The following is a 24,320-nucleotide window of genomic DNA, read 5'->3' as shown; positions in this document are numbered from 1 at the left end:
CTTAATGTTGTGTGTGTTCTGACTGCTCCACCCACAGACTGTTCCCCATCTCTCTCCCTCTTCTTGGGCCTCCCTATTCCCTGAGACACAACAATATTGAGATTAGGCCAATTAATAACTCTGCAATGGCCTCTAAGTGCTCAAGTGAAAGGAAGAGTCGCACGTCTCTCACTTTAAATCAAAAACTAGAAATGATTAAACTGAGTGAGGAAGGTATGTCAAAAGCTGAGATAGGCCGAAGGCTAGGCCTCCTGCGGCAAACAGTTAGCCAAGTTGTAAATGCAAAGGAAAAGTTCTTGAAGGAAGTTAAAAGTGCTACTCCAATGAACACACGCATGATAAGAAAGCGAAACAGCCTTATTGCTGATATGGAGAAAGTTTTAGTGGTCTGGATAGAAGATCAGACCAGCCGCAACATTCCCTTAAGCCAAAGCCTAATCCAGAACAAAGCCCTAACTCTCTTCAACTCTATGAAAGCTGAGAGAGGTGTCAAAGCCGCAGAAGAAAAGTTTGAAGCTAGCAGAGGTTGGTTCATGAGGTTTAAGGAAAGAAGCCATTTCCATAACATAAAAGCACAAGGTGAAGCAGCAAGTGCTGATGTAGAAGCTGCAGCAAGTTATCCAGAAGCTTTAGCTAAGATCATTGACGAAGGTGGCTACACTAAACAACAGATTTTCAATGTAGATGAAACAGCCTTCTATTGGAAGAAGATGCCATCTAGGACTTTCATAGCTAGAGAGGAGAAGTCAGTGCCTGGCTTCAAAGCTTCAAAGGACAGGCTGACTCTCTTGTTAGGGGCTAATGCAGCTGGTGACTTTAAGTTGAAGCCAATGCTTATTTACCATTCTGAAAATCCTAGGGCCCTTAAGAATTATACTAAATCTACTCTACCTGTGCTATATAAATGGAACAGCAAAGCCCAGATGACAGCACATCTGTTTACAGCATGGTTTACCGAATATTTTAAACCCACTGTTGAGACCTACTGCTCAGAAAAGAAGATTCCTTTCAAAATATTACTGCTCATTGACAATGCCCCTAGTCATCCAAGAGCTCTGATGGAGATATACAAGGAGATTAATGTTGTTTTCATGCCTGCTAACACAACATCCATTCTGCAGCCCATGGATCAAGGGGTAATTTCGACCTTCAAGTCTTATTATTTGAGAAATACATTTCATAAGGCTCTAGCTGCCATGGATAGTGATATCTCTGATGGATCTGGGCACAGCAAATTGAAAACCTTCTGGAAAGGATTCACCATTTTAGATGCCATTAAAAACATCCGTGAGTCATGGGAGGAGGTCAAATTGTCAACATTAACAGGAGTTTGGAAGAAGTTGATTCCCACCCTCATTGATGACTATGAGGGGTTCAAGACTTCAGTGGAGGAAGTAAGTGCAGATGTGGTGGAAATAGCAAAAGAACTAGAATTAGAAGTAGAGCCTGAGGATGTAACTGAATTGCTGCAATCTCATGATAAAACTTTAACAGATGAGGAGTTGTTTCTTATGGATGCACAAAGAAAGTGGTTTCTTGAGATGGAATCTACACCTGGTGAAGATGCTGTGAAGATTGTTGAAATGACAACAAAGGATTTAGAATATTACATAAACTTAGTTGATAAAGCAGCAGCAGGGTTTGAGAGGATTGACTCCAATTTTGAAAGAAGCTCTACTGTGGGCAAAATGCTATCAAACAGCATCGCATGCTACAGAGAAATCTTTCATGAAAGGAAGAGTCAACTGATGCGAAAAACTTCAGTGATGTCTTATCTTAGGAAATTGCCACAGCCACCCCAACCTTCAGCAGCCACCACCCTGACCAGTCAGCAACCATCAACCTCAAGGCAAGACCCTCCACCAGCAAAAAGAGTACGACTCACCAAAGGCTCAGATTGATAATCAGCATTTTTTAGCAATAAAGTATTTTTAAATTTAGGTATGTATATTGTTTTATTAGACAATGCTATTGCACTCTTGCTGGTCTACAGTATAGTGTAAACATAACTTTTATATGCATTGGGAAACCAAAAACATTCATGTGATTTGCTTTCTTGTGTTGGTCTAGAACTGAACCTGCAATATCTTTGAGGTGTGCCTCGACCTACCTTCTTAGGTTGCTGTATGGATCCCATGAGACAGTAACCTATAGTAATGGCAGCTAATGTTAACCTTTGAGTGCTTATTGTGTACAAGGAGCTAATCCTCTGCCCTCTGAGGCTTTCAGAGAGGTTGAGAGACTTGTGCCAGATACACAACTAGTAAGGGGCTGATGGGAACCTGAAATGGCCCCACTGTCGTCAGATTCCTTCCCTGATTGAAATCCTCCCCCGCTCTCCCTAACTCCTCTAGGACTCTAGAGCTCTGACTCTGCTCTTGCTTCAAACACACTGTGCATGCACAGACACAGACTCACACTGGAGTAAATAATACGAATTTGCTGATGATTGAATCCCAAAGACAGCAATCCTGTGCTTGGAGGGAGGGCATATTTCCAAGGTCCCCTCCTGCCAGCATATCCTGTTGTCAGGCCTTTATGTGGCACTTTCACTTTTTTTTTTTTTTAGTTTTGTAATTTTTTTTTTTTTTTTGAGACAGGGTCTTACTGTGTCATCAGGCTGGAGTGCAGTCATATGATCACAGCTCACTGCAGCCTAGACCTCCTGGGCTCAAGCAGTCCTTCCACCTCAGCCTCCTGAGTAACTGGGACTACAGGCATGCATCACCACGCCCAGCTAAGTTTTGTATTTTTTGGTAGAGACCGGGTGTCCCCATGTTGCCCAGTCTGGGTTCCTGGGTTCCGGGGTTCCTGGGCTCCTAAGCTCAAGCAATCCACCCACCTTGTCCTCCCAAGGTGCTGGGATTGCAGGCGTGAGCCACCACACCTGGCCAGGAATGGATTATTTTTTGCACCTTATTTACAGATGAGGGAACAGCCTCAGGGAGCATAGGTGACTTGCCCAAGGGTGTCCCCTGGTTACCAGCTGAACTCGTGTGCCGGCTGTAATCTCAGAGCAGGACCTTGCCTCTCCCCCAGGATAACCCCAGCTTATTGCCTTACTACCTGATTAGTGGGGTCAAGAGAGGCCAGTCAAAGTCTCCTCCTGGAATGAAGAGCTCAGTGGCTCTCTGTTAACTCCACACCTCCTCTTGCCTAGCTCTTCCTTGTCTTAACCATCCTTTGGGAAGAAGGGCCTGTTTTTCAGGCCGTAGAATCTTAGAGTGTCAGATTGGGTCAGAGTCAGGAATTCTGGACTTCAAACCTTGTTTAACCACCACTGTTGTGTGGAGTCCCTCTTACTCTAGGCTCAATTTGCCTGTATAACACGGGGAATAATGACTCTCGCTTGTTCATACTGCGGTGAGGAGCTCTTAATTAAAAAGGAGGCCAGGTACAGTGGCTTATGCCTGTAATCCCAAGACTCAAGTGGGAGGATCACTTGAGCTCAGGAGTTCAAGACCAACCTAGGCAACATAGCAAAACCTCATCTCTACTAAAAATTTAAAAGTAGCTGGGTGTAGTGGTGCATGCCTGTGGTGCCAGCTACTTGGGAGGCTGAGGCAGGAGCATTGCTTGAGCCCCGGAGGTTGAGGCTGCAGTGAGCCGTGATCATGCCACTCCACTCCAGCCAGCTTGCATGACAAGAGTGAGGCTCTGTCTCAAAACTAAACAAAACAACAACAACAACATATCAAAAATTAAAAAAAAAAAGAGGATTACAAAACTCAGGAAATCGTCTTGTGGTCAGTGGCAGAAAAATGCACATGAATGGAAAGGCCACTGGGGCTGTTGAGAATTGGGTGCTTATTGTACCCAGAAGGCACAGGGGGGAGATGCCAGCTGGCATGGGCTGCTGCCCTGCTTTGGAGAGAGCATCGGCTGCTTACTCTTCACACCTCTCGTGACTGCCCTCTTTCAGGGAGAACTTGTAAAAGGGGAGCCAGTCCCAAGCCCGAAGGTATTATACAAAACAGTCCTTCGGGCTTCAGACTGATGGGAATGAATAATGCTTTGCCTAAGTGAGGGGAGTGCACTGAGTGGAGGGGAGGCTGGTGCCAGGATGAGCTAGCCAATCCCACATGTGTGCTGACTGCAGCAGCACACTCTAACCACAGCCCACCCCCAACTACTCCCGGACTCCAGCTCATACTCTTTCCCCAGCTTTTCTCAGGGCTGTTTGGCTCACACAGCCCTGAAAGGCACTTCCCAAAGGGCACACTTAGGACCTCAGTAGGAGAACGTGGCTGATAAGACTCAGTGTGACCCACGTGTGTGACTCCCACATGCCCCGCAGTGGTTGGTTGGCTCAGTCTGGTGAGGGCAGGTAGGGGCGTGGATCTCCAGGGAATGGCAGGGCCGGCACCCGGTTGTAGTGGGCCATGAGGAAGATGCCAGCCGTGCCACAGACGAAGAGCGAGAGCATGGCCAGGAAACAGACGCGGTCCAGCACTCGGCCCACCAGGAACCACTCCTCATTCCCCTGAGGGTGGGAGGCAGGTGTGGGATAACCAGCGGTGGCACCAGGTCTTCCCTGGGTCCTGTTCTCATCCTTGGGCTTCGAGCAGGCCCATGTCTCCATTTCCTGGGGCCCTTCTTACCTATGTCCAGGTCCCAACTGGTGGCTAATTCCATGGCCCCCTGGCCCTGAGGTGTCCCCCCTGCCCCTGTTCCTTTTTCTTTCTTTCTTTTTTTTTTTTTTGAGACGGGGTCTCACGTCTCACTCTTTCACCCAGGCCAGAGTGCAGTGGTGCAATCTTGGCTCGGCTCACTGCAACCTCCGCCTCCCAGGTTCAAGCAATTCTCCTGCCTCAGCCTCCTGGGTAGCTGGGAATACAGGTGCCCGCCACCACACCCAGCTAATTTTTGGTATTTTTGGTAGAGATAGGGTTTTGCCATGTTGGCCAGGCTGGTCTCAAACTCCTGACCTCAGGTGATCCACCCGCCTCGGCCTCCCAAAGTGCTGGGATTACAGATGTGAGCCACCGCGCCTGGCCTCCTGTTTTTCCATCCCACTGCCCTATCTTGGCCACCCCACTCATCCTGTCTGTATCACAGGTCCAAGCCCAGGTACTCACTCCACCTCCACCCCACCCTGACTCAGCTTACATTGTCAAAGTGACTCTGCTGGTGCCGGGCACAGGCAATGAGGTTGCAGGCTTCCACACAGGCCTGGATGGCTGGGGCAGCCTGCTTCAGGCTGCCACAGAACTGGCTCGGCCCTAACTCCGGGCCTTTCTCTGATAAAGAGAAAGGATAAGGTTTGGGAGTAGAATGGAGGAGAAACAGGCAGAGAAGATGGCCTCTCCTTAGGGACCCCAGCTCCTCTCTCCCTGACCTGAGCACTTCTCCAGCACTCATCTGCTGTGCCTGGCTCCCCAGCTGGGGTCCCAGGGGAGGATTGTCCCCAGGCACACCTGCTGTGTCTCACCTAGCTTCTCCAGCGCTGCCGCCACCAGCCCTTGCCGCTGCCACTGCTGGAAGAGGAGTTCACTGCGAGGCAGGCAGAGGGCCACCTCCTCCCCAGTTGTGATCGACCATCCCGAGGAGCCATTCTGTAGCCGGGACTGGGTGTCCTGCACAGCTGCCGGGGCCAGCGGGCGAACGTGCATCCTCAGCAGCTGGGGCAAGAGCCTCAGGAACACCTAGAGAGGGGGTGGCTTCACTAGGGCAGCAGGCCGAGCTTCAGAGCAGAAGCCAGAGGTTGGCGTGAAGGGCTTGTGCTGCTAGGGACCATGGAGGCAGCATACCGGGGCAGTGACGTGGCCTTGGTAAAGCTTTCTATACTGGACATGAGCCTGGGTCTCCAGACTTCAGTGCACATCAGAATCACCAGGGCACTTGTTACAAACACAGATTCCTGCCCCCAACCCTCATGCTATTCTGGCCTCGAATGCCTGGGGCAGGCCTGGGAATCTGCATGTGCAACAAGGGCCCAAGCTGAAGGCTGCAGGTGGGCTACAGATCACACAGACTGGAATCAGACTGCCCTGGCAGACTCCTGGTTTTTCGACTTTGTAGTGCACTTTCTTGGGCAGGTTACTTAACCTCTCTGCGCCTCAATGTCCTCATCTGTAATTGGAGATGATATGGGTTTTACGAAGATGAAATACATTAACATTTGTAATATCCCTGGCACCTAGGAAGCAATTTCATTACTGTATTACTATAATCGATTTTGGTCCATGCTTCCAGATACACCCAGGATGGGTGTGCTGTGGAATACCACAGGTGAGGAGTACGGCCGGGGCGTGCGAGAGGGAGGCGTAAGGGAGTGGGCAGCGGGATGTTGAAGTGGACAGGGAGGGTCCTTGCCTTGCGGACCCCTCGGGCCATGGAGTGTGTGTGTGGAGACCGCAAGGAGACGTTGAGCACAACCACAGCATTCACGACAATGAGGATGGTCACCGCCAGGAGGAAGGTCAGGTACCTGTCAGGGTGGGGTGGGCAGGAGCTGGCAGCCCATACCATGATGCCACCCCCACCCTTAGTGGCTGCCCCCCTCAGGCCTCCTGAATTGAGGATGGTGGGGTGGATGGAGGGCAACAGGGCAAGGCAGGAGGCCATCATGCTCCCAAGAAGGGATAGTGGGGTAGGCGGGTGAGCATGAAGACCAGCCTTACTTGCTGATGAGTGGCACCGCCTGGGAGGTTTCAGGCACCTTCTTGGCCACAAGGAAGAGGAAGACAGTCTGGGCCAGGAGCACGTTGATGGCGACGGTACACTTCTGGCCCCCAGCTACCCGTGACCGAGAGGCTCTCAGAGCAGGTTCCTACCTCCCCCACCCACAGAGGAACCCCTTACCCCAGAAGTAGCCCGCTGCCTCTGTCCTGGGTCGTAATGCCACTCTGCCCGGGCACTCTGTGCCCAGGCAGGGCCCACCCCGACCTCCCAGGTATCCCCTGTGCTACTGGACGGCTCCTTCCCACAGGCTCCAGGTACCCTTGGCAGGAAGGAAGTAGATGAGGATGGCGACAGAGGAGATGAGCACACAGGGGGCGATGATGTTGATGACGTAGAAGAGGGGCTTGCGCTGGATGAGCAGGTAGAACACCACCTTCTGGTGGCCTGCCTCCTGGGCTGGCGCCGCTGGGTCCAGGAGCATCTTGGCTGGTCGATGCTGGATGGCCCACTCCCCATTCTCTGCGGGCAGGCAGGCAGGCAGGAATGGGCACAGGAAGTGTGAGCTAGGCAGATCCCTGCAGCCGAGTGACCCAGCTGCAAGGAAGCATGTGCCCTAAGGAGCACCAGCAGGGGAGGCACCCTTGAGGGACGGAAGTGGTGTGGGAGATTGGATACTCGAGCCTCTTCTAAAATTGGAGTCATTATCATGAGGAAAGTCAGAGCTTTGTTGGATGTTTTAAAAAGCATATTTTACGGTTTGCTGTAGTTTTCATTTTGAGTTACATGGGAGGGATTTGACCTTGGTCCAGCCTTGACCACAGCTGGGTCCAGCAGGAGCCGTGGATGAGGCTGCCTGGGGAGCCCTTGGGTGGGGGTTACCTGTGAAGGCCTCAGGGTCAATGAAAATCCACTCGATGGTCTGGCCATCTTCCTGACTCAGCTGCAGATCAATCTCATTGGTGCTGTAAGTCTGGGACCTGGGAGTCACCGAGGAAAGAGGCTAAATGTGAGTGGGTAGACCTGCCATGACTGCATGGGGATGACCATCTGGGGACAAGTGTGGGCAGTTTTGCTTCAACGAAATGCAGCCCCATGCTTCTGAGTTCTTTATAAAACCCCAGTGGTGAGATGGAGAGCAGGGGCACCTTGGGCTCTTTGGGGTCAGGAAGATTGAGTTGAAGGCCCAGGAGGCTGCAGGGCCCTCACCTGGCTGATGAGCCCAGGGTCACTGCATTTGTCTCTCCCACTGCTGTCTAGCAGGAGGGGCTGATGATGGCAATGTAGAAAATACATGCCTACCTAAGGAGGACCCCTGTGTCTACAGAGGGGAGTCTCCCTGCCAGGTTTGCTTGTGGAAAGACTGCTCCTCTAAGATACAGGAGAACCCTCCCCCAGGCCCTCCTCCCCACACTTAGGTTTGAGGAAACAGACCCAGAGACCCCCAGGGGTGGCTTGGTTGCATACATGCTTCCGCTGGATTCCCTGCCAGGGCCCCTCTCTCCCAGGACAGCCCTGCCTCCCTGTGGGCCTGGAGTGTGCAGTGGTTTCGTACGTGCACAGACATGCATCTTGTGTGCGTGTGTGCCTTCTCACCCACGCACCCCAGGCGTGAATGTCTCCCCTTGGGGCACAGGCGAGGAAAGTGAGGCAGTAAAGGAGGATGAGTGAGGGGACTCGGGCTTAGCAGGGAGAGCTTGGGCACCTTCAGGCGTCTTAGCCTGAGATGGGCACAGAGGCTCGGGAGATGGAGCCAGGCCTCTAGGTGCTGCCAGAGCCAAGGCCAGAAGCCTTGCCCAGGCCTTACCCCACCACTGTCCAGGCCCCTCTGAGAGCGGCTCTCTTAATCCTCCCCAATAAATGGACTCACTGGAAGATAAGGGAGCAGTTCTGCCAGTCGAAGGGGAAGTAGGTGACTGAGATAGAGCAGGCGGAACGGAAGATGGCAGGCGGCAGCCAGTAGATACAGCCGTCAGGGGACACGAGCACATTGCAGTAGAGGGCCACCTCGAAGACACCGTCCACGCTGTGTGCACAGAACAGGCCAGGCCATGAGGCTGTGGGCTCAGCCCCCGACACCCCAGCCCCAGACCAGCCCTTGTGCCCCATGTGGATAGGGGCCGGGGGACACCAGTCCCTACCAACCTGTCACCCCCTGACTGGTTCCCACCCGGACCACTAGGTCCCCTCAGCAATCCTCCTGCCACCCCCACCCCAGACAGACTTCCTCAGGCACCACCTCCTAATTTCTGCTTCTCTTTCTCTCTCTTGTTTTAATAATAATAATAATAATAGTCATAATAGCGACTAACGTATTAAGCCCACACCATGTGCCAGCCCCCGAGTGATGCACTTTTCATGCCTGTCTTCTTGACTCCTGCCAGCCCCCGAGTGATGCACTTTTCATGCCTGTCTTCTTGACTCCTGCCAGCTTCTATAGGACCCGTCAGTGGCCCCATGTTACAGGGAAGGGAGCAGCCCACCCAGGTGGCCCAGCCCAGAGGAGATGGAGCCTGGCGTAGGGTCTGGTCTGCTGGCCATGGGGTCAGAGGCCATACCCAGGGCCCTGCCCTCGGCACCTGCTCCATCCAGTTCTTCCCTAACCCCACAGGTGCCCGATTTGCACCCTCTGCTCATCTTTCTCTTTTCCCAGAGCCCCCTTGTTCTGCTGGGCCCAGACCCTGTGTCCTTTGTCCCCCACACCCCTGCCTGCGCCCCCTCCTCACTTGTTCTCCAGCACGATATCCGGCCGCCACACCATGGTGGACGGCATCCTCAGCACCCACAGGCCTTCGTAGTCTCGCGGATCCCAGCGCAGGCGATAGTCGCACCACTGCTGCAGGGGGAGGGGCAGTTGCTAGGCCTCTGCCCTCTGCTGCAGCACACCCCTAGGAGTGGGCATCCAGCCCAAGAGGACAGAAGAGGCAGGAACGGGGCAGGCAACTCTCAGGAAGCCTTGGGGTGGTGGGGTGGGACCCCTGATGGAAGGAGGGTGGCAGGGTGGCCTCTTACCATCTCTATCCAGACATTGGTAGTGAGGGCTTCCTCTCGCTCATTCTGGGGGTGCAAGGGTGCAGTATGGAGGGCTCAGCCCCCGACTTCAGTGCCAGTCCCCACAGGCCACAAATGGGGCCAAGCATCCCCCAGCCTCCTGATAGTACTCCCCCCACAACCATGGGGGTTTTCCAGACCCCAGCCTGTCTGCTGCAGGGCCCTCCAACCTCTTGGTGGCTGGAGCCACCCCATGCTATCCCCAGCAGGCCCCAGGGCCTGGTGCGCTGACCCCTCCCTCCGTCCTGCGGCTTACCAGGGAGATGAGGTTGGTGAGGGTTAGCTTCAGGCTGACATTGACCACATCCGAGTCTCGTTCCGCGGGCCGCAGGTTGGGGTCGTAGTTTTGCATCAGGTCTGCGAGCAGGCGCTCCTCCTGGTTCCGGCCCTGGGCCCCTGCAATAGACAGGTGTGAGCCTAGCAGGAGTTTGGAGGCGGAAAGAGCGGGGAGGCCCTAGGGGTGTGAAGTGGGGACTCAGGGAACTGGGTCCAGGGCCCCAATAGCCCTCAGACCCTCCATCCCCTGAGGCTGTGGACCCCAGCTCTGGGACTCCCCAGGCTGAGATTCCTTTGTGTCCCACCCAGGCAGACAGCCAGCAGCAGCAGGAGGAGCAGCGGCCCCTGGCCCCCATGCATGGCGCGTCAGCTCTTTGCAGTGACAGGGGTGGGACAACAGCTCCAAGGTCTGGGGCAGAGAGAGATGGGCTCTGGGTGTCATGTAACAGCCTACTCTCCCACTCCAGCCAGCCCAGCCAGCCCAGCCAGCCCGGCCAGCCTGGCCCAGCCCCATCAGCTGTCTGACCACAGCCTTGTCAGCTGTTCCAGGATGGACACAATGCTGGGCTCAGGTTACCTGGGCTGGAGAGGGGAAACAGGGGCCCCGTCTGCCCCAAAAGAGACATCCACCTTCCAGCCCCAACTCGGGCTCATTTGTCCCAGCCCCACCTCCATGTTCTACATGGGGGCCAAGGACAGCCAGGGCCAGCTGGGTGTGGTAGGGAAGGCAGGTCGCCGAGGAACCTGACAGCGGCTCCAGAGAGGGCTGAGGTGGACTCCCTCCTACTCCCTCCAGGGAGTCAGGATTTGCGTGGGTTGAAGGCTGTTGGGTAGGCATGTGAGGGTTTTTTTGTTTGTTTGTTTGTTTGTTTTTTGCTGGAGTGCAGTGGTGCGATCTTGGCTCACTACAACCTCCACCTCGGTTCTTCTACTTCAGCCTTCTGAGTAGCTGGGACTACTGGCACGCGCCAACACGCCTGGCTAATTTTTTCTTCTTCTTCTTCTTTTTTTTTTATATTTTTAGTAGAGACGGGGTTTCACCACGTTGGCCAGGCCAGTCTTGAACTCCTGAACTGAAGTGATCCGCCCATCTTGGCCTGCCACTTGGCATCCCCCTCACTGTGCATCCCCCTCGCTCGGCCTCCCCCTCACTCGGCATCCCCCTCACTCAGCATCCCTCTCCCTGAACTTCCCCCTCGCTGAGCTTCCCCCTCACTGGGCTTCCCTTTCCCTGAGCTTCCTCCTCCCAGAGCTTCCCCCTCCCTGAGCTTCTCCCTCTCTAAGCTTCCCCCTCACTGGGGTTCCCTTTCCCTGAGCTTCCTCCTCCCTGAGCTTCCCCGTCCCTGAGCTTCCCCCTCCCTGGGCATCACCCCCACTGAGCTTCTCTCTGTGTGGCCCACTTTTCCTGGAATTTACAAAGCCCTTGTTTCCTTCTCACTTCTGAGACCCTTGCCTTTCCATTTTGCCCTCTGGTCCCCCTAGATGCAGTTTTCTTATCCTCTTTTGCAGACCAGTTTCTCTCCACCTCTTTACTCTCCTCCATGCCCACACTTTACCAAATTCATCAATGGTCTCCATGATCAGGAAGCACTGCCAAACAGTGGACCACCTGTCCCTGCATCCCCTACCCCCCACCCTCCTGTTTTCTCTCTCTCTATGCTCTGGGAGAGACGGCCTAGAAGGCTTCTTGGTGTTCTCCGAAGGGTAAATCATCAATGAAGAATGGAAGTTTCTTGGAGGGGTTACGTGTGCAGGGACAGGACCCATTCACAGAAAATCATCTGTAGAATTGTCTAACACTACTTCTCCTTTGCCACCCTCTGTTATAATGGCTGGTAGAGCAAGATACTCATTTCCTAGTCTCCCTTCAGATAGGCTAGCCATGTGATGTTTTGACCTGCGGGATGTCTACTGGAGCTTTATGGAAATGTGTTTTTTTTTCTTTGAGACGGAGTTTCACTCTTGTCGCCAAGGCTGGAGTACAATGGCTTGATCTCGGCTCACTGCAACCTCTGCCTCCTGGGTTCAAGCAATTCTCTTGCCTCAGCCTCCTGAGTAGCTGGGATTACAGGCGGGCGCCACTACGCCTATCTAATTTTTGTATTTTTAGTAGAGAGGGGGTTTCACCATGTTCGTCAGGCTGGTCTTGAACTCCTGACCTCAGGTGATCCAGCCGCCTCGGCCTCCCAAAGTGCTGTGATTACAGGCGTGAGCCACTGTGCCCGACCTGTGGAAAAGTTTTGCTTCTTGATGAAAGGGGTCAGAAATGGCTGGCCCTTTTCTGCCTGAACATAGGTGCTAAGTGTGCAGCTGTGGCTGTCAGCTCACAAACTGGGGCCAACAGGTCTGAGGACAGAAGCCAACTTGCCATGGAGGCAGGGCTGTGCAGATGGCAAAATGCCTGGGTCCCTGATAGCTTTGTTAGACAGCTGAGCCAACGTGATCACCTCCGCCTCCCTATTATTATTATGTGAGAAAAAGGAAACCGTATGTGTTTAAGCTACAATTCCTTGAGCTTTCTGTTCCTTGCAGGCCAGTGTATTACTGATTCGCTGTCCATTGAAAGAGAGCAGGTAGCCCTGTTGGTCTGGAGAGAGTAAGGAACACTCTCTGGCTTCCCGGAAAGCTGCGCCTGTGAGCATGGCTTCCTGGGGACAGAAGATGGAGTTCCATGTCAGTCAGAGTGGACCAGTCCTGACAGCACCACCGTGCTGGGGGAGCGGGTGCCTCTGGTGGAAACTGTGGTGACCTGAGAGTCTGTGCAGGAGGCACCCCCCCGGTTTTGTGTGACATTTTGGGGTTGTCTTCTCTGGAAGTCCACAGCCACTTGAGCACGGCCTAATAGAACTGAGGACTCACCTGGTTGTTGAACCAAGACCTGCAGCCAGCAGCGCCACCATGAGGCAGAGAGAAGCAAAAACTGTGGCTGAGGGCCCTAGACTCTCATCTCTGTGCACAAGACGGACCCTCCCTGAGTTGATGGACTATTCCTGGGGAAGTCTCAGACTTCCTGCTCACCTGACAGGTGTGAGCTTTCCTATTTAGACAGGCTTTCCTATTTAGACAGGAAAATTAAAGATTTGTACCTTGAATTTTGTGAATAGTTCATGCTGGAAGGCAGAAGTTACTAGGGTCAGTTTTGGTTTTAAATGGTTTTTCTTTTTCCTTGGTTACATCTAAACACTAAAAATCTCACCTTCTGTATATCTGAGTTAATGAGGTCACCAATTCTCCCTTGAGGAAAATGGGTTAAATCACCACCCATTAAATGTGCAGGTCACATGAAAATGCTCCTACTAGAAATTCAATTTTCACAACACCCCATGACTAGGACTTACTAGACACACATTTTGCAGATTAGAAAATGGAAGGTAAGAGATGAGGAGCGGCTTACTCAAGGTCACATTGCTGGTTTAACAAAAGACACCAAAACTTTGTCACTTAAAACAACACACATTTATTATCTCAACACACTTTCTGGGGGTCAGGAATCCAGGAGCCACTTAGCTGGTGGTTCTGGCTTAGGGACTTTCAGGGGGCTGCACATAAGATGTCTACTGGGCTGTGATCTCATCCGAAGGCCCTACTGGGGCAGAGGATCCATTTCCACATTCACTCACGTGGCTGTTGGCAGGAGGCCTTAGTTCCTTGCCATGTGGGCCTCTCCATAGGGCTCCTCAACATGCCGGCTGGCTTCCCCAAAGTGAGAGATCCAACTGATGTGAGAATGAGGGCTAATGAGCAAGAAAGAGGCCATAGTCTTTCCTAACTGAATCTGGGAAGTGAGGTACCATCACTTCTGCCTCATTCTATTGGTTGCCCAGACCCACCCTGGTGCAGAGTGAGGGGACTGCACAAGGGTGTGAATACTGGGCATCACTGGGGCCATCTTGGAGGTGGGCCGCCATACAAACAGACCCTTGTCTCCCAATTCCTGCAGCCTTGGCCTTTGGCCCTCAGGATAGGATTGAGTGGAGGCTGCCTTTGGGATAGGGTTGCTAGATTTAGCAAATAAAAAACGAGACAAATTTCAGAGAAACAATGAATGATTTTTTGGAATATGTATGCCCCAAATAATGCATGGCAACCCTACTTAGGAGAGAAGTAGGTGCTGGAGGGCAGGGGCCTTTTGGGTAGAGGTGCTGCGTTCTGGTCCTCTAGGATTTTGTGTGCAACCTCAGGCTGACCCCAAGTCTTTGTGGATGTCAATCCTGACCTTTCCACTCTAGTCCTCAACTTCCCAAAGGGTCCTAGGCAGAGTGGTCAACGCAGAAAGAGCTAGGAAAGGATACTCTGGGGTCTGGAGGGAGGGAGGTGTCCTCAGCCTCACTCCCAGTTGAGGCCTCAGAAGCCTGAGGTTGAAGGGTAGGTGGAAAGAGGGAGGCTGGAGGGGCCAGAGAGTGAAGGCGCAGATTCCTGCCTGCTCTACCCCACACCTTGGGGGAGGAGGAGCAGAGAAGGGGCCCTATCTGTCTCACCCCTATCAGAGCTCTCCCCCTGAGGCCACCCTGAGTGGCCTCCTCCCTGGCCCCTGAACCAGCCTTAGGCCTCCCCCAAAATTGTCCTGCCCACCCGCTGTAGCCGATGTCCACCCTCAGACTGTCTCAGGTGGCCCCTGTCTTGATTTCAGGGGAGCCATTGAGCATTGAGGAGTGGCTGCTCCCTCCCTTCCTTGGACTCTTCCCCAGTCTGAGGGGTGTGAGCCTCAGGGCTAGGAGTGGGTGTCATTAGGGACCGTGGCTCCTCTCTCAGACCCTGCTGTCTCCTGGCTCCCCCACAGGCCCGCCCTAGATGAAGCGCTTGTCCTGCACGTTGTAGGAGTAGGGGTCCCCGGGAAAAGGCTGGGGTGGTGGCTGGTTGTAAACGCCCTGCAGGAAGATACAGGCTGTGCCCACCACCATGACAGGCGTCACCACAAACAGGCAGAGGCGGTCCACTGTGCGGGCCACTCGGTTCCAGCTGTCTTTCTCCTGTGGGTAGGGGCAGAGAGAGTGGGGTGAAGAGGGCCTCAGGCCACAAAGTCCCACCCCCAAGCTGGGACCCAGCCATGGAGGCAGAGGGCGGCTCAGTGTGCCTGCAGAGGCTGCCTCGGGCTTGCAGGATAATGCCGGCTTGTCCCCAGCAAGGTCCCAGGCCCCTCTGGCCACAGGCAGGGCTGATCACTCTGTTGAGGAGGCAGAGAACAGACCATAGCCTCCCTCTCTGCTGTAGCACAGGGCTCTGGGGCTAGAGAGAAACTGAGGCCCAGGGGTCTCTCCTAGGGGCTTAGGAAGGTGGATAGACCCCTCTCTTCTTCTCCCCCATCCCAGCAAGTCAGGGCTGCTGCCAGCCCATATGTGAACTGGGAAAAGGTGCCCTTTCTCAAGAGAGAATTTTTAGAAGTTGTATAATGTTGAATAACCATATATGGCTACCTTTAAAATGTCTGGTTCTGTCTGGAGTATCAGGCTTGGAACTGAGTAGGGATAGAAGATGATTGGCAGCTGGGAGAAAGAAGGGACCCTAAGGGATGCTCAGAGTGTGGCCTGGACAGGGTGGAGCTGTGTGCCTATGTGTGTGTGCCTGGCCCCAGTGCTGCTATAGGGTGCCAGGCAGGAGTTCTCTCTCCCTGGGGGGGCCTGGAATCTGTATCACATTAACTCCCTCATCTAAGTTGGTATGTGTCTCTAAGGGGAACCCTGCCCTCTTAAGATAGAATACACTTAATCAGTGCCCTACTTGAACACCTGTACATGGCAATCCTGTGGTCCCTTACCTCATTGTAATTGTTCTGGTCCCTCATGTGGTTAACAATGAAGTTTGCCCCATCCACAGCTGGCTTCAGCTCATTGAAGAGTTCCTGCTGGGCCTGCTCAGAGCTTGCTGGGGGCCGGCCTACGGACAAGGGGCCAGAGAGGGTATGAGGCCTGCCTCCACCCACCTCCCACAGATGGGCTGAAAACCAAGACTAGGGGGGACCCACGTGCAGTGGTGAGGCGCCTGGCCAGCCCGTGCCGCTCTGACTGCTTTTCGAACATGAGGTCACTGCGGGACTTGAGCAAGAAGTACTCCTCGGCCTTGGAGATGTATCCCAGGGAGCTGCTCCTCCGCACCAGGGCCCCAGGGCTGGGTCCATCCTCTGCTGGGCGGGACATGTGCAGGAGCTCCGGCAGGGTCTCCAGGAAGAGCTGGGGCCATGTCAAGGGGCCACAAGAAAGGCGTTGTTTTTCGTTTTTTGTTTTTTGTTTTTGAGACGGAGTCTCATTCTGTCACCAGGCTGGAGTGCAGTGGCGCGATCTCGGCTCACTGCAACCTCCACCTCCCAGGTTCAAGTGATTCTTCTGCCTCAGCCTCCCAAGTAGTTGGGACTACAGGCACGTGCCACCACGCCCAGCTAATTTTTGTATTTTTAGTAGAGATGGGGTTTCACCATGTTGGCCAGGATGGTCTTGCTCTCCTGACCTCGTGATCCGCCTGACTTGGCCTCCCAAAGTGCTGGGATTACAGGTGTGAGGCACTGTGCCTGGCCAAGAAAGGCCATTTTACAAGCATGGGGTGACCTTTACACATCCTAACATCTGTGACTTCATTCCTGGCTGCCACAAAGTGCTCCCCCGTCTGACTCTGTCATTGATTCCCCGATCTCCTACTGATGCACGTGCAGGTTGCTTCCAGCTCTCCCACATCACCCATGGTGTGGAGCAGAACCCATTCGCTAAAAATGATTAATTAAAGACCAAAAACTAAGGTAAATGCTCCAAATGCTAGAGTCTCCCCCATCAAATGCTGAAAGACAAAAAGAGTTGCTAAGGCCGGGCACAGTGGCTCACGCCTATAGTCCCAGCTCTTTGGGAAGCCGAGGCGGGTGGATCACTTGAGGTCAGGAGTTCGAGACCAGCATGGCCAACGTGATGAAACACATCTCTACTAAAAATACAAAAATTAGCCGGGCATGGTGGCGGGCGCCTGTAATCCCAGCTACTTAGGAGGCTGAGGCATGAAAATCACTTGAACCTGGGAGACAGAGGTTGCAGTGAGCTGAGATCGAACCACTGCACTCCAGCCTGGGCAACAGAGGGAGACTCCATCTCAAAAAAAAAAAAAAAAAAGAGAGTTGCTAAACTGCCTTCAGCTGTCCCAGAACAGCCAGCCGGCTCTGCAGTAGCCGAGAGGCAAGGGCAGCCCCCTCCTGAGCACCCTGCACTCAGTCCTCCCCTTCTTCCTTCTGAGTTGCAGCATACAGTGGAATGAGCACATCTTAAGTATATAGCTAGATGAATTTTTTTTTTTTTTTTTTGAGACAGAGTCTCGCTCTGTCACCCAGGCTGGACTGCGGTGGTGCGATCTCCGCTTACTGCAAGCTCCGCCTCCTGGGTTCATGCTATTCTCCTGCCTCAGCCTCTCGAGTAGCTGGGACTACAGGTGCCTGCAACCACGCCCGGCTAATTTTTTGTATTTTTAGTAGAGATGGGGTTTCACCGTGTTAGTAAGGATGGTCTCGATTTCCTGACCTCGTGATCCGCCCATCTCAGCCTCCCGAAGTGCTGGGATTACAGGCGTGAGCCACCACGCCTGGCCGCTAGATGAATTTTTACAGATGCTTTCCACTGGGTAAATCACCAGTGATGAGATAGTGAACACCATCCCCAAAAGTCTCCCTCACACCTGCCCCCACTCAGTTCCCTCCCAGCCCCAGAGATAGCCACCATTCTGACTTCCATCACCAAACATTGATTTGGCCTGTTCTTGAACTTCTTACAAAGTGAGGCCTGCAGCAGGTGCTGCTGCATCTGGTTTCTTTCACAGAACACTGTGCCAGTGTAGGTTCACCCCTACACTACACGTGCAGGGGTGCAGCAGCCACGGGTGCTTCTGCACTGCTGAGCAGCACTCCCGTGGGAGTATACGTCCAGTGTCTTTACTCGTTCTACAGATGGCCTTTGGACAACTTCCAGATTTTTTTTTTTTTTTTTTTTTTTTTGGAGACAGAGTTTCGCTCTTGTCTCTTGTCGCCCAGGCTGGGGTGCAGTGGTGGGATCTCAGCTCACTGCAACCTCCACCTCCCAGGTTCAAGTGATTCTTGTACCTCAGCCCCCCGAGTAGCTGGGATTACAAGTGCACGCTATCACGCCCGGCTAATTTTTGTATTTTTAGTAGAGACGGGGTTTCACTATGTTGGCTAGGGTGGTCTCGAACTCCTGACCTCAGGTAATCCACCCACCTCAGCCTCCCAAAGTGCTGGGATTACAGGTGTGAGCTACCATGCCCAGCCCCTGCTTTGTTTTTGTTTTTGTTTTTTTTTAGAGATGGGGTCTCGATCTGTTGCCCAGACTGGGGTGCAGTGATGTGATCATAGCACACTGCAAACTCCAACTCCTGGGTTCCCGGGATCCTCCCACCTCAGCCTCCCGAGTAGCTGAGACTCCAGGTGTGAGCCACTGTACCTGGCTCAATCTCCAGCTTTTGGCTATTGAGAGTGCTCATTTCCTTTGTTTTTTTTGAGACACGATTTCACTCTGTTGCCCAGGCTGGAGTGCCCTGGCACGATCACAGCTCACGGCAGCTTTGACCTCCCAGGCTCAAGTGATCCACCTCAGCCTCTTGAGTAGCTGGGACTACAAGCATGCACCATCATACCTGGCTAATTTTTTTGATTGTTTGTAGAGACAGGGGTGTCTCTATGTTGCCCAGGCTGGTCTCCAACTCCTGGGCTCAAGAGATTCTCCCGCCTCAGCCTCCTGAAGTGCCCGGATTATAGTGGTGAGCCTTTGCACCAGGCCAAGTACTCACCTTCTTGACCCCCTCAGACAGCACATGGGTGCTGGGTGTTCGGAAGTGGATATTTAGCACGATGACACAGATCACCACAACCATGGTGACCAGCACCATGCCGAAGAGCAGGAACCTGTGGGCAAACACTTAGCTTGGAGCCCCCAGGGCTGGGCTGGGCAAGCAGGGTGGGGCTGGGCTTGGGCGTCACTCACTTGCCGATAAGGGGGATGGCCATGGATGTGGCGGGCAGACGCTTGGAGATGAGCAGCAGGAAGACAGACTGAGCCAGGAGCACCGAGATGGCCACTGATGTCTTCTCGCCACCTGGGGAAGCCAGACTTAGCTGTGACCTTGGGGCACCAGTCCTAGAGGGTCCCACTGTGGCCCCTGGCACCTCTGTAGTACCATCGTACCCTGATGAAAATTACGGGTTATGGAGCTCGAGTGCCTGGGTGCAAATCTCAGCTCTGCCACTTACTAGCTGGGTGACCTTGGGCAAGTAGCCCAACCTCTCTGTGCATCAGTTTTCTCAACTGTTAAATGTGGTGAGAGAGTGTGTTTAACACACATGACTCTGCCTGGCACTGGGTAAGTGCTCATGAAAATCAGCTGTCACAACCCACCCACGCCACTGAACCTTCCTGGAGCACAGACCTGCGTGCTTACTCCCTGCTTAGAAAGCACCAGGTTGTCCTTGTAGAACCAGGATAACACCCCAACTGTCAGCCCCTCACTCAGAGACCCCAGGCCAGTGCTGTCTTGCTCTTCCCACCTGAGCTCCTGCACGTGATGGCAAGGGCGGGAAGGGGGGCTCCCCTGCTGAGGTCCCCTCAGCCCCTGCCTGGCCCCCTCCTTATTGGCATTGCTCCTCCTGCCTGTGGTAGCCCCACCCAATGCTGCTCAAGTCCATTCAAACTCCACCTCCTCTAGGAGCCCTCCCAACCCCACTGCAGATGGAAGGTGCCCCCTTTCTCCCTCCTCAAGTCCTGCCAGGGGCAGGGGCTGGGTGGCCTTTGACCCTGGGACTCACTATGCCCTGCTCATAGTAAATATTCTGAACTTGTAAACCACTGCCTCATAGAGTCAGGTGAGCATAGATGGGTTTTCTGCCTCACACCCTACTGTCCTAGAGACCCTGTTATTCACCCACTGGTTCAACATTTGAGGACCTCCTGTGTGCCAGGCCCACGGTCACATACTGGTGACCATAAGGGACTTGGTCTCTGCCCTGACAGAGGGACAGTTTAGCAGTTCTTCTGAGAGTCCATGGGAAGTAGCATCTTGGAGATGCCCTGCCCTGTCCATTTGGGGATGTTGCCCAGAATCATACAGCCCTCCCTCTGGGTGGCCACCTGGCCGTCACACCTGGACCCAGGCAGGGAGCTCCAGGAATGGAGACCCCAGGTGGCTCCCAGGAGGAAGTGAGGGGGCAGGACTGGGGCTGGCTATGCTCAGGTGGGCTTGGGGAGGGGGAGCAGGGGATGGGGCCTGGAGGCTCACTGTCGGCTGGTAGGTAGAAGACCAGGTTGACCATGAAGGAGATGAGCACGCAGGGCACCAGGATGTTGATGATGTAGAAGAGGGGCTTGCGGCGGATGATGAGGTAGAAGGTGACGTCCTGGCGGCTGGGGCTGTCCAGAGGGGCTCTGGGGTCCACGTTGACCTTGGCCGGTCGGTGGACTATCTCCCACTCCCCGTTCTCTGAGGGCGGCACATGGACATCTTAGGGTCAGGCCAGGCCAAGGGAGCTGGGCAGGGCCTGGGGACAGAATGAGGGGCTGGGCAGGGCAAGCCAGTCCAGAGACGCGGATGGGCTGTCTACGGGGTCCCGCTGGTGGGTGTCATTCCCTGGGGGGTCGGGATGGAAGTTTCCATCTGTGAGGGGAAATCTTCCTCTGTGACTGATTTCTTTTTTATCTTTTCAGAAAAAATAGAAGCTGAGGCCATACAGGACTCAAATAAGGAGTATCTTTTGGCTCAAAAGATACACGAGCCAAAAATAGGTATTGCAGATTAAGACACCAAGTCAAACAAATGCTTTCAGACATTGAGCCTGTCTTTCTAAGTAACAAAGAAAACCCTCCTGGACATTAATTGAGCCACTCCTTCTCGGCCTGGGCCTTGGGGATGATGAGACAGTGACAGTAAAACTATCCCTGCCATGATGTGCCAGCCTGAGACAGTGAGACAGGGTCCCTTCTGATGGACGGGGCGAGTGGTAGGCCCCATGGAGGATCCGAGCCTGGGTACAGATCAGGGATGAGGATGTCAGGAGGGGTGGCAGACACCCCCATCAGGATGACACAGCCCTCATGCCAACCACACCCCTGGGCTCACCAGGCACAGGAAAGACTAAACCCCTGTCAGCCACAGGCATCTCATGTGGGAGAAGCATGACTTCCCGGCCTGGGCAGGGGCGTGGGGAGGGCCCTGGCACCTTCTCTCTCTGCCTTTGGGATAGCTTTGCATTCAGGAAGTGTGAGTGTCTGTGTGCTCCTCTGTGGGTGGGCATGTGTCTGCCCTTCTGTGTCTAGCTGCGTGTGTGAGTAGCTGTGTATCGGTATCCTAAGTGCGTGTGTGTGTGCACGTTTGTATCTCTGGGGTGGGCAGTGCCAGTGTGTCTGTGTGTGTGTGTCTGAGGGACCTGCCCACCCACTGGTGTCTGCTTCCAGCACCTGTGAAGCCTTCAGGGTCAATGATGATCCACTCCACGGGGTAGGTGCGGTTCTTTTCGGCATCCTGTTTCAGGCTCAGGGTGATCTCTTTGGCTGTGTACCTGAGGGAACTGGGGAGGGCAATGGGCAGAGAGTGACACTCGGCCAGTGACTGGGGCCACAGAGTGGGGAAGGGCTGGTAAGAGAGGACCATTGTGGGGAGCGCAGCACTAATCCAGACAGGGCAGGGGCCTCTGTCTGAGGGTGCTTCAGTCACCTTCTTTGGCCTCTGGCAGGGTGCTTTGGGGTGATGGGTGGCTGGAGAAATGGGCACACCTGAACTTGAGGGAGCAGTTCTGCCAGTCAAAGGGGAAATAGGTGACAGAGATGGGGCAGGAGGAGCGGAAGATGGCAGGTGGCAGCCAGTACACGAAGCCATAGTTGTAGACAAGCACGTTGCAGGAGTAGGAGATCTGGAAGGAGCCGTCATTGCTGGGGGACAGGGATAAGAACCATAGTGAGCTCTGGCCACTCAGGACTGGCAGAGTTGAGGGAGGCAGAGGAGGCTTAAGGAAAGGAGGCAGGGTGACAGAGGGGAGGTCAGGGAGGGCTTGGCTCAACTTGTTCTCCAGCACAATCTCTGGGAGCCACACCATGTCCGGGGGGAGGCGCAGGACACTGATGTTTCCAAATTCTTCAGCATTCCACTTCAGCCGGTTGTCTGTCCAGCCCTGGAATCCCAAAGGCATGTCACCAGTGCACTCTGCAGCCATCCAGGCTCCTGGCTCCCCCCACTTCCCTGAGAGAAGACTGAACAGGGTCTGAGAGCTGTGACAAAAGAGGTTTGGGGAAGGCAGGTACAGAGTGTGGATTCAGGTCTGTCATGGACAGCTGTGCAGGATGCTCACTGCACAATAAGGGAGCATTATTTCTACTGTGAGCATAGAAGATTTGTGTCCGTATTGTGGACTTTTGACAGGCAGGAGGAGAATGTTTTCTAATAAACATCAAGATAAAGTGGCAATTTTCCAACACGTGAATCCTAATCCACTTGAAGGTGACATCAGGGCTGGTGAGGGCACTAGGTGGGGGAAGGACGGTTGGGCCTGGGGCTTCCCTGTAGGGAGGCACCAACCCCTCCTGGAGAACAGTGTCCAAGGCAGATGGGATCTCCAAGCGGAAGCAACCTGGTGCCCTGCATTCCCTCCCCCACTCCACCGGCTCTCGGAGGGGCATTCTCTTTTTTTTTTTTTTTTTTTTTTTTTTTTGAGACGGAGTCTTGTTCTGTCACCCAGGCTGGAGTGCAGTGGCGCAATCTCAGCTCGCTGCAAGCTCCGCCTCCTGGGTTCACACCATTCTCCTGCCTCAGCTTCCTGAGTAGCTGGGACTACAGGTACCCACCACCACACCTGGCTAATTTTTTGTATTTTTAGTAGAGACGGGGTTTCACCGTGTTAGCCAAGATGGTCTCAATCTCCTGACCTCGTGATCCACCCCCCTCGGCCTCCCAAAGTGCTGGGATTACAGGCGTGAGCCACCGTGCCCGGCTGGGAGGGGCATTCTTACGTGCTCTATCCACACGTTGGTAGTGAGGGTCTCCTCAACTTCTTTCTGTAATTAGACGGTAGGGCCATCGTTCAGGGCCATATCATTCTTTTATCCGCACACATTCACCCACTCTCTCTCTCTCTCTTTTTTTTTTTTCCGGAGTCTTGCTCAATTGCCCAGGATGGAGTGCAGTGGCACGATCTCGGCTCACTGCAACCTGCAACCTCTGCCTCCTGGGTTCGAGCGATTCTCCTGCCTCAGCCTTCCTAGTAGCTGGGATTACAGGCGCACACCATCACACCCGGCTAATTTTTGTATTTTTAGTAGAGATCAGGTTTTACTATGTTGGCCAGGCTGGTCTCGAACTCCTGACCTCAGGTGATCCGCCCACCTCGGCCTCCCAAAGTGCTGGGATTACAGGCATGAGTCACTGCACCCAGCCTACATTCACCCACCCTCAACTGGCAACCAGGGAAACCATGGCATCTGGGCCCTGATCACTCACAGTCAGGAGTGGGTGGGCAGCCAGGGAAACCATGGCATCTGGGCCCTGATCACTCACAGTCAGGAGTGGGTGGGCAGCCAGGGAGCAGAGAGGACCGGTTGCCTCTGAAGTGTGTCACAGATGGGGCATGCTATGGGTGTGAATGGGGGACACCCCAGAGCTGACACTGGAGGGGCAGGACAGCAGCCTCTCAGGGCACAGAGCAGCCGCAGCAAGGGAGCGGCCATAGGCCAGGTGGGGGCTTCTAGCTTCGTCCATGGCTATCCTGGTCCTGGAAAGCCGTCCCCGCCCTCCCTCCCGACCCACGGAGGGCCTCTCACCAGGGAGATGAGGTTGGAGAGTGTGAGGGCCAGGGCAACGTCCACGCTCTCCTCTTTGTGTGCCACGGGCCGGAGCTCCTTGTTGTAGCCCTTCTCTTGAAACAGGTGCCGGATCAGCCGCTCCTCCTCGTTCAGCCCCCAGCTGCCTGGGGAGGGTCAGGGACAAGGACTGAATGGGGCACTGGGCAGGGGACTCAGGAAGGAAGCTGCCCTGAGGTCCTGCTGGACCATGAGGTTGGGATGAGCACTGGGGAATCCAACCACTCCCTGGGAGTGGGGACCCCAGAAGGCGGCCCCGCACAGGGAGAGATGGCAGAGTGGGAGTGCAGTGAGTGAGAGGAGCCATGCGGTGTGGGGCCTGGGTGGGCATCACGGGGGACCCCAGGGTGGGGAGGATGTCTTCCCTTACCACACACCGCCAGGGCAGCCAGCAGCCCCAGTGACAGCACTGGCCCTTCCATCCCATCCCTCTGACTGGGACGTGCATCTGCCCCTCCCGTCTACAGGGCTGTGGAATGAGGGTGGGCGGGAGAGGGGACAGGTGTTGGGGGAGGAGGGGGTCAACGGGAAGAGGCAGCCGGAAACGCAATCTGA

The 24,320-nt window shown here is 54.2% G+C and overlaps 3 protein-coding genes across 3 annotated transcripts; 1 reads left to right on the top strand and 2 right to left on the bottom strand.

Annotated features, from left to right (window-relative positions):
* Window positions 1-76: 76 nt before the first annotated feature.
* TIGD1 (tigger transposable element derived 1) lies at window positions 77-1,940 on the top strand. Its single transcript, XM_063648109.1, has one exon. The coding sequence runs from the start codon at window positions 126-128 to the stop codon at window positions 1,899-1,901; it is 1,776 nt and encodes a 591-aa protein (XP_063504179.1). The 5' UTR covers window positions 77-125; the 3' UTR covers window positions 1,902-1,940.
* Window positions 1,404-10,364, bottom strand: CHRNG (cholinergic receptor nicotinic gamma subunit). Its single transcript, XM_054477522.2, has 12 exons — window positions 10,254-10,364; window positions 9,929-10,068; window positions 9,634-9,678; window positions 9,348-9,457; window positions 8,492-8,647; window positions 7,504-7,601; window positions 6,943-7,143; window positions 6,624-6,738; window positions 6,316-6,430; window positions 5,432-5,645; window positions 5,110-5,240; window positions 1,404-4,483 (listed from the first exon to the last, which is right to left on the bottom strand). The coding sequence occupies exons 1-12, from the start codon at window positions 10,306-10,308 to the stop codon at window positions 4,310-4,312; spliced, it is 1,554 nt and encodes a 517-aa protein (XP_054333497.1). The 5' UTR covers window positions 10,309-10,364; the 3' UTR covers window positions 1,404-4,309.
* Window positions 10,365-13,381: 3,017 nt separating this feature from the next.
* Window positions 13,382-24,201, bottom strand: CHRND (cholinergic receptor nicotinic delta subunit). Its single transcript, XM_054477518.2, has 12 exons — window positions 24,136-24,201; window positions 23,727-23,872; window positions 22,920-22,964; window positions 21,975-22,084; window positions 21,690-21,845; window positions 21,375-21,484; window positions 20,200-20,400; window positions 18,912-19,023; window positions 18,718-18,832; window positions 15,911-16,115; window positions 15,704-15,822; window positions 13,382-14,918 (listed from the first exon to the last, which is right to left on the bottom strand). Exons 1-12 carry the CDS (start codon window positions 24,185-24,187, stop codon window positions 14,736-14,738), a joined length of 1,554 nt encoding a protein of 517 aa, XP_054333493.1. The 5' UTR covers window positions 24,188-24,201; the 3' UTR covers window positions 13,382-14,735.
* Window positions 24,202-24,320: the final 119 nt, after the last annotated feature.

Source organism: Pongo pygmaeus, chromosome 11, assembly GCF_028885625.2.
Source record: "Pongo pygmaeus isolate AG05252 chromosome 11, NHGRI_mPonPyg2-v2.0_pri, whole genome shotgun sequence".
In the NCBI taxonomy this organism is placed as follows: Eukaryota; Metazoa; Chordata; class Mammalia; order Primates; family Hominidae; genus Pongo; species Pongo pygmaeus.
The sequence above is the reverse complement of the archived record's forward strand: the minus strand, read 5'-3'. Positions and strand labels throughout refer to the sequence as shown.

Excerpts from the sequence above, each read along its gene's own strand:
- TIGD1 (XM_063648109.1), top strand. The coding sequence starts at position 126 with ATGGCCTCTAAGTGCTCAAGTGAAAGGAAGAGTCGCACGTCTCTCACT.
- CHRNG (XM_054477522.2), bottom strand. The coding sequence starts at position 10,308 with ATGCATGGGGGCCAGGGGCCGCTGCTCCTCCTGCTGCTGCTGGCTGTC. Across the intron at positions 7,144-7,503 it reads TGACCCTGAGGCCTTCACAG|AGAATGGGGAGTGGGCCATC; the intron begins GTAACCCCCACC and ends GCCTGCCCGCAG. Across the intron at positions 5,646-6,315 it reads TGGCCCGAGGGGTCCGCAAG|GTGTTCCTGAGGCTCTTGCC; the intron begins GCAAGGACCCTC and ends CCCCCTCTCTAG.
- CHRND (XM_054477518.2), bottom strand. The coding sequence starts at position 24,187 with ATGGAAGGGCCAGTGCTGTCACTGGGGCTGCTGGCTGCCCTGGCGGTG. Across the intron at positions 21,485-21,689 it reads AACTGCTCCCTCAAGTTCAG|TTCCCTCAGGTACACAGCCA; the intron begins GTGTGCCCATTT and ends TGCCCTCCCCAG. Across the intron at positions 18,833-18,911 it reads GCCATCCCCCTTATCGGCAA|GTTCCTGCTCTTCGGCATGG; the intron begins GTGAGTGACGCC and ends GTTTGCCCACAG.